We start from the raw sequence: 14,121 nt of genomic DNA, 5'->3' as shown, positions 1-14,121 counted from the left end.
AAGCTAATGACTGCATTGTAATCAGGACTCAAATGGCTGAAGTTTTGCTTCAGCATCACGGATTTAAAGTAAGAGACTTGCTCACTGTTAGAGTGTGAAGTTATAAAGCCAGTGTCATTGACATCAACCAAGTGAGGCTGAAAACCCAATGATGACTGAAGTTAGAAAGCATCAACTGAAGCAAAAATAGTGACAGTGTGAAGGAAGTTGGAGGGGTAATGATGTGAGACTCTAAAAGAGAGGAAAAAAAAAAGTCAGCACAGTTCAGCTGGTTATAGATCTGCTCTCAATTGCAGAGATGTTGCTTTTGTCAAACTGTTCTTCCCAGTAATAGGAAACGTGGATTAAAAATCATGGTCTGTTTAAAAAAAAAAGATAGGAACTCATATCTTCCAAATGGCTTTTTAGTGGGTTTTATTCTTTGTTTTGTTTTTCTGTTTTGTTTTGGTTCTTTTGTTTGTTTGTTTTTCTGCAGAAACAACCAGGTAAGGCAAATGGCAAAGGACCACATTATGTGCAATATCACATGAGGTAATCAAGCAAATAAATTTGTTTACATAGCAGTCCAAAAGCTTTGCAAAGCATAGCATTTCCTTGAGCTGTAGTCAAGTATTGTTTACATTATTTTTTCCTTTGATTTTTCCTCATGATTCAGTTAAACTGAGAACAAAATTACTGTTATAAATCTAAATGAGGGATTGGTAGAATAAAGTTGTTACTAGATAACTCAGTGTTAGGGTCTTTTGTTGTTAGGGTAGAAATATACGTAGAATCTGTGTGGTGTTTCTTTCAGCCCTTCGTGCAACTTTTTCAATTCATTTTTTTTTGCTTTCTTAACTTTTGAAAACAGAGAAATGAGTAAGTTTCATGACACTCTTTCTAGTCCTGCTTAGAACCATATGAGTGGCACAAGAGACTGGAAATCACAAATTGGAATCTAAGCAGGAAAAAATCTTAGAAGATGATTTTTACCTTCTCTTCCAATTTGTATAATCTTGTGGATTCCATTCCTCCTCCTCCCTCCCCCAGATATTTTGGGAAAGATTTTAAAATATTCTGTGAAGCCTACAGATAAGTTCCTGGGATGTTTTTGTTATCTTTTCCATATTGCTCATTTGAATTTAGTTAGTACTTTTTACATTGGAAAATGTATTTTACTGAATTTTGTAGCAGAATTAAGATAAAATCCATTCGTGAACTCTGCATTAAAAGATACTGTACATCATCTGTGACACTAGCCCTGATGTGAACATTTAAAGAAATCATGTTTAAAGTTTCTTTAATGAAAACATGATAAAGCCCAAGAATGACATAAGGGAAAACATGTTTGAAGTAGCTTATTTTTAATATCCATTAATAAGATTTTTATAAGTGTGTGATGAATGAGCTGTATGTATAAAACATGACAGGTCCAAATGACCATTTTAAAGCATTTTCACAGAATCACAGAGTGGCTGAGGTGGGCAGGGACCTCTGGGTCCATCTGTTCCCACCCCTGCTACAGCGGGGACACCCAGAGCACGTGCCCAGATCCACACCCAGGCAGTTTCTGAAGATCTCCAAAGAAGAGACTTCACAGCCTCTGGGCAGCCTGTGCCAGTGCTTTGTCACCTACATAGTACAGAATTGTTTCTTGATGTTCTGTGTTCCTGATGAAACACAAGGAAACTTCTTCTGTTTCAGTTTGCTCAGAGAAACAAAATTTTCATTATCTTAACCTCCAAAGTCCTTGTATAATTACCTGCTATTTCATTCTTGCTTTCCTTTTATCTTTCATCTGCAGTCTTCCCAGTGGTGATGTCTGAAGCATTTGCAGTATTACCATCTTATTTTTGCCTTCAAGAAATTATAGACCTCATCTTTCAAAACAGCCATTCAAAGAGGAAATAATAGTGATTCTGATATCTCTCTTAGCATAGATTTAATAATAAATTCCTTTGTATATTTACTCTGACTTTCTGATGCCTTGAGGGATAAAGAACAACAAACTATAAATAGCCTGGGAATCCAAGAGATTATCCCCTACAATTGCTGGGCTTCGGTTGCAGTCTTTCCCTTGCTTTCTCTGCCATTAAGAATACTGCGTTTCTTTCTCTCTAGTAAAGTGGGCCAGCATCATTAGAAAGATAGGGAATGACTTAATTTCAGGAGGAAGTAAATCCCCAGTTTTTCACATTTCTAAACAATGATGTTATGCAAAAACTTGACCGTAACAATTTATTCCAAAAAGTGAACCCATGCCTTCTACCTTATGCGTGTGTTGCTAGTGTCTTAATTTAGGACCGTAGATAGATGTCTATGCCTGAAAAATTATTTTAATTTACATTGCCTTGACATTGCCTGTTGGCTGATATGAACACTTACCTCCTTTCGCCACTAGCGTGTGCTTTTTTTAATCCTGCTATTCTTCACTTGACTTTTCTCAGTCTACCTGTATGAAACTTAGAAATCTCAAACCTGAATCAGGACATTGAATTTCTGATGAAGTGAGATGATGTTAGCATTGGCATTTCTAAATACTTTTGTCCAAGCTCAGTTTAACTGAAATTTTATAGCCGAAATTTCAGATATATTAGAGAATTTTGGTCTAATTTTTAACATTTTTAACATAAGAAATGTTAATAGTGATAACATAGCAGGTATAATGTCCGAGGCTGGAAATATTGTTCATGACTGTGGTATGTTTGAAGCATCTCATGTGTATTATCTGTGTGGGTAAATTGTAATATGTCTCATTCTTAAAGTTGGTAGTTAGTCTATCATCCTGCTGCCTAGGCCCAGGGAGAGTAAATTTTAAACAACTCTCCCTTATTCAAGATTCAGCTGTCTCTATTAAAGTTCATCTTTTCTGAAATTGTGAGATACAGCTCACGTGACACACTCCTGCTTCAGTGTGGCATTCTTGTGTGCTTCCTCCTCAGAACAGTTGTTAAGCACAGTAAGTAGCAACCATTCTTTTTTATTTATAAAGTTTCAAATAAGCAATTAATTGTATGGTTTAAAATCTTGCTAAATTGTTTTACCATTATGTAGTTATTTGCATTTGTAATAGTAATAATTGGGCAATAAAACTCAGAGTGACTGAGGACTTTGCCTCTGGTATGTTTCTGTGCTGCAGTATGACACTAAAGACTGAGCAAATGTCTATCTAGAAGCAGATAAAGATGAAGCAGTCCAGCTGCTTCAGTTTTCATTAAAAAAAAAAAAAGAAAAACTGTGTGGAATAGGAATGATTTCTTGTTCTTTCAGTCTTCATTTTCTAAAATCCTTTATTTCCAATATACAAAATATTGGAAAATACTGGGGAATATCTGTTTCCATAACTATCCAAAAGTTGTATGTCCTACATAAGGACTTACTCTTTATAGCTTTTTGAACCTTCTTTCCTCTTTTATGTAGAATGCTCAAAGGAAAATGTTATTACCTGCTTTTCCCCCAGGCGAATCTATTGGTACAGTAGATTGTGACGTGCAGTTTTATATATACTTTTTATCAACTTGAAAGCTTTAGTTTTTGGCTGTGTCTTTGTGGCTTTCTGAGGTATCCACATATCTACTGTTTCCTTGACAATGGTGATACAGATGCTGCTATCACAATGGGAATGGTACTCCTGAATGAAGCTGCTACCTCCAAAGGGGATGTTGGGAAGAGGAGAAGTAAGTTACTTAGTACAATTAAGACAATGTTATCACAATTAAAAAGATATTGAGAGATTACAAATGAACATCTGATTAAGTTTTTAAAAGCTCTTCCTTAAACTAATTTTTACATGTTGCAGGGTGGAGAAGAGTACAGCACAGAGCTTCAATAGATAAAACTATATTATCATGTTGTAACAGTAAAAAAAAGTCTTAAGCATCCCCAGTCAACTTACAACTTGACACAGTATCTCCATGACATAGTAAGGCATAATGTGAATGCTTTTTGACTTTGTATTATATTGAAAGTCTGTGAGCTAAAGAACAGGAGTTTCAAAACATTTTCAAATCGAATTTAGGCATTTAAGATGCTCATGACAGCATGCAAAGGAGTGAAAAAAATTCTTGTTACACTTTGTACAGTATTTCTCCAGAGGAAAGTGAAAGCACAACAGTGCAGAACATATCTTAACATGTAATGTCTAAAGACTCCTAGCCAGCAGAGCTGGTTTTATAGTTTTTTTTTCCTGAATTTTATGTTTATTCAGAGCATTTAAAAGATTTTCTTGGCAGTCAGTTGCATAAGAGTACAATATAAAAGCATTTATTCAGATTTAAACCTTACCAAACAACCATTTACTTTGATGTAGGCTGAAACACATATACCCATCTGCCTGTTTATCTAATTTTTTAAAAATCCCTTGCTACTTTTTTCTCACATAAGAAGTTGAAGATAATATCATTCCTATGCTATTTATTTATTCTTTTAAAATCTATTATTTAACATCTTGTATGTAATATACAACATTGCAGATAGGGCTAGCTAACGATGCTTCATAAAGGTAGGTTGAATGTTGGCAATCTGTCTATACTGATTTCAGTGTCATCTTCAGTGAGCTGCAGAGTTATAACTTGATTTTGTGTATCCTTCATGTATCTTAACTAATACTGATTTTGAAAGAGACAGTGACATTAGTTTAATTGGCATGTGTTGTTAGATCACAATTGGTTCTGTGAGAGTATGTGTGTAATAACAACAGGCTACGGTACAAATTCAGACTTGCTTCTACTTGTGGCCCTTATTTGAATGCTTTCTGTGTACCTTGCATTGCTCCAGCTTAACAATTTATTTCACCATGGTTTGAAATCGTGTTTGTGACTGGCAGTTTCTATATGATGAAGTGTGTGTATAAGATCTGCATAGGGCTAATTTTCTCAAAATAGCTGCAGAAATTTTAACATTTAAATTGATATATACCAGTTTTCACATAGTCAATTTTAATGAAAACTTGCATCCATTGTCAGCTTCACTGACTTGATGGTTACTTACTCTTTTCCTAAAGCCAGCCACTTCTAAAGCATTAATATTCCAATCAAGTAGCAAAGGTTTGCCTCAACTAGGAATGATATAAGAAGAAAAGCTTTCAAATAAGCTCACTTGAACCAAAACATAACCAAATGTATGTAGGTTGCTCTGAAATCAATGCCTCCTATTATTTCCTTGGAAACTGCAACAGATACAAAGAGCACAATGACACTATTTGAGAGAGCAAATTCTCAGCTACAAAACAGTGTTTTTCAACATGTTCACCACTACTAGCTCATTAGCTATGCATTTCAATAGCAATGAACAAAAGTCTGCGTGCTGAGCTCATAAAAATCTGTACCAGTGGAGGTGACCCATTGTCGCTGTCACCACTGCTGAAATGCATCACTCACTGCCTCACTGTGCTCACATCCACTGTTTTGTCTCCACGAATGTTCAGCAAGCATCAGTGAATGTCAATGGATGCCATTTTTTCCACATGGGGGAGTTCAGTGACACACCTTTACTTCATATGCACTACCATGTCAGATGCCATTTTGTCAGACTGCCCCTTTGCTGCTGTCACATGGCACCAAAATGTAACAGGATATTGTTGGGAGGGTTCAACCTCCACTGCCTTACCACCAACATACACCTCTGTTGTGGTGGGTAAAGGCATTACTTTTGGAGCAACCCTCATAGATGAGATGCATCTCAGTTATGTGTATCAGACTGTAAAATGTTTCCTTTTTTTTCACTCGAACACAATTGAGTGAGCTATGATGATTGAAAAGTTTTTTTGCTACTACTACAAAACTGTCAACTGGTGTTTCAGATTTGATTTGTTAATTTTAGTACTTACTTTGCTAATTGATTCTTAGCCTGAAAAGGCTCAAAGAACTTGCATCTGGATGCTCTCAGAAGGTCTGTGTCATTGTTACTTATCTTCAGTACCCAAAGATATTATAGTATTTTTGTTAAGAGTAATTTCTCTGCCAGCCCTGGAACTTAATACAGTGAAATGTTTTAGCTACTAAGAATTCGATAAAGCAGTTACTAACAGCCTTTGTGGTTACTTTAGCCTTAGATGGCTGACTAGAGGCAGCAAGATTCCATTAGTCCAGGGATGTTTTTCTAAATGTAATTTGTTTTCCAAAAGAACAAGCAAATACCTGAAATGACATTGCTTGATATGTATAATTTACAGGCTTATTAAATCTGTTATCAGCATTAAGGTGTTTGCGTCCACAAACATTTGAGTTGCAAATTGCTGCTCTCTTTTCTTGAAAGTACATTTATACTGACAAGTTATTTTTTCTTAATAACCATAAATATTATTTCCACGTGTATTTGAAATCCTATCAGAAGATAGTGGGCATCAGTAGGCAAGCAGCAATGTTTCTGTATTTCACTGTCAACATTCTATATAAATGATTGACGTAAATAATATTCTTTGCAGAGATTCCAGTTTTAAATCTTTTATATGCTAGTAAACAAAGTTATTTTTCTTCCAGTAATATGCCTGGTAGGTCTGGGTCTGGTGGTCTTTTTCTTCAGCTTCCTGTTGTCCATATTCCGCTCCAAATACCATGGCTACCCATACAGGTAATTTCTCATTAAATTTTTATCTTACATATTTTAATAATATTGTCTAAATTTAATAACAGTTTTTAGGTAACAAATCTTTAATTTTTACCACTGGAATCTATGGGAGCTGGAAGAAGCAGGAAGAAAGGTCATCAACTGAAGCAAATCAAAAAGGGATGGAAAGCTGATGGGGTTAGAATGACTGTTAATGCAGACCAGTTACATACGTTTGAGTGCACACCATGGCATATATAGTGCCCCAAGAAAAATGTGAAGGAAAAATTATGCTCGAGTTTATAGGCCTTTTTACATATTTCTTTCTGTGATTCAGCTGTGAGTCGCCTGTACAGATTGCCTAGATTTCTGATTTACATCTTCTTGCTCATTTGTTACACAATTTTATAGTAGCCTGCCAAGAACGCATATCATTTTCTCATGATCCTGATATTATTTTTAGATTTACATGAAAAAGCCAAGCTAGAGGAAAAGGTAGCATGCAATTAAGTCTTCTGTGCTGTAGTAATGATGGACCAGACTGTTGAGATGAAAGCAGTGCAGTGATATTTCCTGAGTTGTCAAGTTTACAGAACAAAACAGAGAAATCTGTTGCTTTCTCTCTCCTGAAACTTTGTTATGTAAGAAGTCTAAAATATTTTTAATGAGGAGAAGTCAATCTTCTGTTGTTCCAGCTAACTCCAAGATCAATAACTTTGCAACATTGATTATGGATCCTGTTTGAAACTGTGCTGTTCTTGCTTTTGCTCCACTCTTTGCTCCTTTTTAACAGTTTACTACATACAGATATGTTTGCATATAAATATATACATGTGTGTACATTTATATACATATTTATATAACATATTTATATAACGTATTTATACAATTGACATAGTCTTAACATGTTATGCTAAGATGTTATGCTAAGTACAGCTAAGATGCGTAAGAGCTGTTTTCTAACTGACAAGGATGCATTTTAAAGAGAGATTTATTTCCAGTGAAATTGTTTTCTTTAAACTACTAGACTAATAAAACACGCATTATATATTAGTCTATGTTACTATTTATCATGGATGAAAAGAGTTAAGTGGATGACATTCATGCTGTAGTGCAGATATGGTAAACACTTTGCTGAAAGATCTTTTGACGTCATGAAATGTCATCTAATGCATGCACAAAATATATGTAAGGGAAGCATTAGCAAAGCAGATTCAAAAGACTGTATTTTCAAGTAAGTAGAGAATGAGAATGAAAGAACTGCCTATTAATATTATCAATTCTGATGTTTTTTACAGTCACTGTTAATGAGGAAATACTTCTACATTTTTTTCTGATACTCCTTAGTGTTGATTTCTATGAATAGGTCGTGTGTTAGTACAGCAGCCAGCTTTGTATTCTCAATTTTGTACCACTACTCAAGATAGTTAAACTCTTCCCCTTGCAATATGCACAGAAGGTCTTTTCCTGCTTTTTGCTCTGTTTTGCTTAGGAAAGTGGTCTGTAAAGGGCCCTATAGTATAATATTGTGAGATTTCATCAGTATGGAGTTTGTAATTTGCCACCTGGAATAGTCTGTGCAGCCTCTCAGCACCTTCTGTGGAAACTACCTTTTAGCCTTGCCATTGACATTTCAGTTGTCTCAACCATCTTCATGACAATGTCATACTCTTTCTGAAGAGGAGTTCTTTGGTTTATGTGCATAGTTACAAATTCTAATGAAGTGAGCATGCAGAGAGGTTAGGAGGACCAAGTGTATAAACTTTTATTTTCTCGTTGCCCCTTTAATGTTATATCCTGCACTTTAATCTCAGTCATATATTTTGGCACACACTTTTTTTTGTCTGACTTCTGTAGCATCTTTCCAAGGATTTTCTTGTTTCATCAATAGGTCCCACTGTAGTTATATCTTAAAATGTGAAATATGTCTGTCTTTTTACTTTCTCTGGTTGTGATTTCTCCTTGAAACTGTCTGTCTTTATGTGACAAATTGGCCTGAGGCTAGTGAAACTTTAACAATGCTAGAAACAGTGCATACTAATGATTTCTTAGAAAAAAGAAAGCATGCTTATGTTGGCATGCCTAAAGCAAAATCTAAAGAAAACAAATTGTTTAAATGCTATGTACACTATCACAAGCATCAATTTTTGTCTTACTTAAAAAGCCAAATACACAGAATTTTTTGTGCTCTCTGTCACTAAGCAATGAAATAAGTCCTATGTGAAACAGGATGCATCAGTAAAAACTGAAAAAGTAACATAATCTTCTGTGCATCCTGCTTCTCTCCACTGACCCCCATGTAGTGAAAATAAATCAAAACAGAGTTAGATAAACATATAACAGGAGGCAAAAACTGGATAAATTTATTTCCATTTCTAACATACATAAATAAAAGTACTGGGAATGCTGTTACTTCCTTGATCCTGGTAATGCCTTGACCAGTGGTAATGCCATTATCAGTGTTAATTTCTGTGACAAACAGAAAAGTTTCCAGAAGAGTGCTACAGAATAGCACAAGTCTATAAGTGTGCTCTTTAGAGGGTGTGTGTGTGTGTGTAGGAAGGGAGAGTAACATCATTTTAAACTGCTTCAGACATTTTCAAATTAGATTTTGATTCTCCCTTCCATAGAATATTTCTTCCTGAATGTTAGGGTTGGGCAAAAATAATGTTGTAATGTGTTGCTAAAATATGCTTATACAGTAAACCTTTGTAATGGGAGATGGGATGCAAAATTGAGATCATCATGAAGGTTACTTACATGGTATATTGAATCATGATGGATGAGAAAGCATGTAATAAATTTCTCCCCTATAGCCATTTTTACCATGGCTGGGCTTTTTTATGCTGTCACTAAACCACCTTTTTGTGGGAACGGGATAGAAGTTTTCATTTTGTTAAAACTTTAATTGCCGTCATTAATGGTTGAATGATAATACATTAATTTTATTGCACACTGTTGAACATTTTCCCCTTTATAATACTTTCTGGATAGTTGATGGGGGCAGACTCTTTTCAGTGGTGAGCAAGAATAGAAGAAGGAGCAATGGGCAGAAAATGGAACAGAGAAGTTCCATAATAACGCAAAGGAAAATTTCTCTACTGTCAGAGTGATGCGGCACTGGAACAGGATGCCCTTGTGGAGTCTCCTTCTCTGGAGATATTCAAAACCCATCTGGACACCTACCTGTGAAACCTGCTGTAGGGAACCTGCTTTAGCTGGGGATTGGACTTGATGATCTCTGCAGGTCCCTTCCAACCCCTACAATTCTGCGGTTCTGTAATAAGACCAGGAGTGTTGAGGTATCCAAAAGAAAGTTTTTAGAAGCCTTCTCACTCCAGCATTTGAACTGGATAAGTGATGCATTGAGCATTTCACTACATCAACATAAGTTACTAGGATACATGGGAACAATAGAAAGAACATACGTAACTATAAGCCAAAAGGGTGAAATCTAAGTTAGCTTTTGTATTCAGAAAAAAGCTTGGAAAGTTCTTTACTTTAGGTTAGTGCAGTCCAAAAAAGCACACAAAATATTAAGAATGAGGAAGGACAGTAAGAATAAGAGAGAATACATCAGTACTCTAGCAGAGTAGTGTATTACTATGAATAGCAGGAATAAAAATATTTGTAATTCTGGCTTCTTTGAGAGGACAGACAAAAGTCTTACTTGGTGTTTACTGATGTTAAAAAAAAAAATTATCCATGATTTTTGTTTTGTTTTGTTTTATTTTTGGCTGAAATTTATGAAGTGGACTGTGTTGAAATTTTTAAGGTCATTTTCTTATTGATGGCACTTCTCATTGCCCTTTCAAGTCTAGGTCTTACCATGTGCTCTTGTTTTAATATGATTTTAAATTATTTGAACAACAGAAAATTTGAAGATTTTATGTAATTTTTCATTAAGTTGCTTGCATTACGTATCTTCCTTAAGAATTTTTTGGCTCCTGCAGTTGAGAGTTTCATTATCAGATTAGCATTTAAAGCAATTGCAATTGTGTATTACTGAAAACATTAAGGTGAAGAGGTTTTAGTTAAATCATAAAAAATAATCAGACTTCAGAACTATGAACTAATAGAATGGAAAAATCGATATTCTGAAATGACTAGCATAGAAAAAGAAATAAGCTGCAAGAAAGCATGATAAATAAAAGATGCCTTATTTTCATGAAATAAACATAAATGTTAAGTCAGACATGAAGTATTTGTTCTTTGCCTAGAGTCAGAGCAACAAGAACAGACAAGATGCAGAGCTGGAAATCTCCTTGCATTTACTGTGTATGCCATATAAGAAATGTCTACCCTCAATGTAATTAAATTAGTTTCAGCAAAGAAATCTTGAATAATATTGAACAACTGAGATTAAATACAAGTGAATAAAATAGAATAGTTATTTCTTAAAAATAGATTGGTAAAATGTAAGTAAATAGAACAAATACTGTCTGCAGACAAATAAAATGTTAGTAAATGTGAGCGCTACAAATAACTGCTCAGATGTTCTGTGTTGACTTTACACCAAATTAGTTTGATTCACCTGAAGTTTATGAACTAGTAAATCTATTTCTGTTAAACACTAAGATTCACAGTCAGGTCTGTAGCACTCAGCAAAATAGACTACTTTCTTCAAAACTGGGGAAATCAGGATAACTTTAAAAGACAGGAGAATGATATTACATATTTACAATTTTTCATATGTCTTCTCGTATTATGGCTGGACAGCAAGTTCTTAAGAACAAAAGCTCCCTATTGAAATGGAAAACAGCCCACTTTCTTCTGTTCATCTAAATCATCAAACAGCATACTGAGTTCATGAATAGCCACAGACTTCCACAGTCCTCTCTGTGAGGTTTCTGGGCTTTTAAAGAATAGGAGATCTAAATTTCAGGTATCTGACTCCATAGCCCATCTTTTAAGATCGACTTCAACAGATGTTGCCCAACTCATCTTTACAGGTTTTTCTGAAACCCCACCCCCTCCCCTTCTTTTTTGGCTACTCTCTGTTTCATGATTTATTTTGGTGTTTTGTGTTTTTCCACCTTTGGCTTTTTCCTTCTAATACTTCTAAAACTTCTGCATTACTTTTGCTGTTTACCTTAGCTGCTAAATGTTCACTTAAGTTACAGACAAACTAAGGAACTGTAGATACAGGAGCAGCATATTTATTCAAAACGACACTGCCATATTTATATTTTCCTACACTTATATCTTTCAGTTTTTCACCCCTCCTGGTTCTGTCATTGCTACCTGCCTGATTACCCTTCACCCTTCCTATTCTTCCCACCCAAAATTTTCCCACTACCTTCTACCTTCATTCCCCTCTTAGTTCCTTCTTTCCAGTACATGGCCTTGCACATCTATCCTACAGCATTCTCATACTTCACCTTGCAAATCTCCTCTTCATGGAGTTGTTTTTGCATTTCCTTTTCAATAATCACTTCACCCTCTAGCACCCAGCCAGCTGCCATCTGTTTTGCCTTAAGTTTGTATGTCTTGCCTAATGAGCATGTCAACTCTTTGCAGTGGGGAACATCTTTATAGTGGTACTGTCTTCTAAGCTTGTGGCGCTTGCATGGCTGTTTTGTAATAAGTAGTTAATTATGCCATGAATGGAAAAGTGATGAAGGTAATACAATGTGTATACTAGAGCACACCGTATAACTTTAAGAAGTCAAAAACTATTTCACGTGAAGCTAAAGACAATGAAGCTCTAGTAAACCTTCAATTCAGTATGTCATTATTTTGTGTTTGTAGAATTAGCTCAGTCTGTGATTGTGCACAACTCTCTCTCTCTGTGTTCCCCTTTGTAAAGATATCTCATTTGATAAAGTCCTTGAAAAACCTCAAATGAAATGTATGACAAGTGAAATGTAAGCTATATTTAAAATAAAAATAAAGTTCTGTTCCAGGGGTGAAGAAGCAGCAATGTCATCTGAAACTCCTTAATGTATTAATAAATTAAGAATGTAAGAGTGTGGAGCCTTACAGAGCCTTGCCAAGTCCTCTATACCCTCCCCCCTCAGGGGCCACTTCTACAGAAAGTGAAGAATTATTAAAATAAATCTGAAACATCTCCCAGGAGATGTAGCTTTTACTCTAAGTAGTAAGAGCAGGTGCAGAGCTTGACTGAAGAGAACAGATGTTTAAAGTGCATTTTGCTTTTTAATGTTTTTAATATGAAAATATAAGTTTCAGTCACTCAGGTTTTTATTTGATGACTTTCATGCTTACTTAGTAATTATCTAATGAGATATAAAAATTTAAGAGATTATTACACAAACATTGAATGACTTTTCAAATGAATGTTTTGAAGTCCTTGTTTATTCTCTTGAAATAATTGTAATGCTATATTTTATAGGCATTTTTCAGCTTTTAATCATGTTTCCTTTCTTTTCAGCTTCTTAATTAAGTGAATTCAAGAGAGATTCATTTAGAGCTGCTTACCATGAAGATAACATCAGTAACAGCTTATCTGCCTGCCACTGTTAGACATATTCAGGACTATTTTGTTGGCTTATCTGTTTCTGTGATAATTTATATAGTATGCTGATAGAGAAGTGAATACAGTTTTATGCAATGAATGCTTAATTTATAGATACATACGATAAGCATCTCATTGGGAGGTACTAAAATGTTATGTATACTCAGTGCTCAAGAACTTGAATAAATTTCATTATAATGGGCTTAAGGCTTCTGTATTAATTTTAGTACAAGAATCTAAAGAGTTTTGCCAGGTTTTAAATCTGAAGTTTGTTAAATGGTTTTAAGATGTGTTTTAGAATATGATCAAATAATTGTTTCTTCAACTAACGTTTAGAGAAATACCATGGTGGGAGCTATAATGACTGCATGCATCTTGTCCCCACTTTGCTTTGAAACTGTAAGGTTAGGGAGCAATAGGATTCAACCCAGCAGTTTCATTTTATGTGATTGATTGTACACTGAGCATGCTAACACAGTGCCATGCAGGATTTCCTCCAAAACACACTGTAACCTTTGGTAGCTGTGATGCTCCTAGAGATAGTACAACCTCATATGTTCATAGCTAACATACAAGACCAAGGATCAAGTCTTGGAAAAGTCACTTCTATACCTGCTCATATCTCATATGAAATGCTCATACACCTTTGTATATGCCTACATACTATATTTAATGTAGCTCAGGAAACGAGAATTGCAGAATGTCCCTATACAGTTTTTCCAAGTTCCAGTTCGCTTTCACTGGCATTCCAGGAATGAAATCAGATTGGAATTTCCTCCATATATTACATATCAACATCGCTAAATGTGAGGTTGAGTTTCTGTGAACTCTACAAAACTCACTTCATCAAATGCTCTAGGTCTTCCTTTTCTGGAAACTACAGTACCTGGGCAGGCTGGAGAGTTGGATGAAGAGGAACTTTATGAAGTTTAACAAGGGCAAGCACAGAGTCCTACACCTGGGGAGAAATAACCGCATTCATCAGTACAGGTTAGGGGCTGATCTGCTGGAAAGAAGCTCTGCAAAGAAGGATTGAAGTGTCCTGGTGGCCAAGAGGTTGGCCATGAGCCAGGAGTGTGTCCTTGTGGCCAAGGTGGCCAATGGTATCCTGAGGTTCA

At 35.4% G+C, this 14,121-nt stretch overlaps 1 protein-coding gene across 1 annotated transcript in view; it reads left to right on the top strand.

Annotated features, from left to right (window-relative positions):
* TUSC3 (tumor suppressor candidate 3) overlaps positions 1–13,210 on the top strand; it is a 117,397-nt gene extending 104,187 nt beyond the window's left edge. The window contains exons 8-10 of the mRNA XM_021395411.1: positions 3,582–3,656; positions 6,459–6,549; positions 12,920–13,210. Coding sequence (XP_021251086.1) covers positions 3,582–3,656; positions 6,459–6,549; positions 12,920–12,935 — 182 coding nt within the window. The 3' untranslated portion in view covers positions 12,936–13,210. The remainder of the gene's footprint in view (positions 1–3,581; positions 3,657–6,458; positions 6,550–12,919) is intronic.

This window comes from Numida meleagris, chromosome 4 (assembly GCF_002078875.1).
Source record: "Numida meleagris isolate 19003 breed g44 Domestic line chromosome 4, NumMel1.0, whole genome shotgun sequence".
Taxonomy (NCBI): domain Eukaryota; kingdom Metazoa; phylum Chordata; class Aves; order Galliformes; family Numididae; genus Numida; species Numida meleagris.
This window is presented reverse-complemented; position numbering and strand designations above follow the sequence as displayed.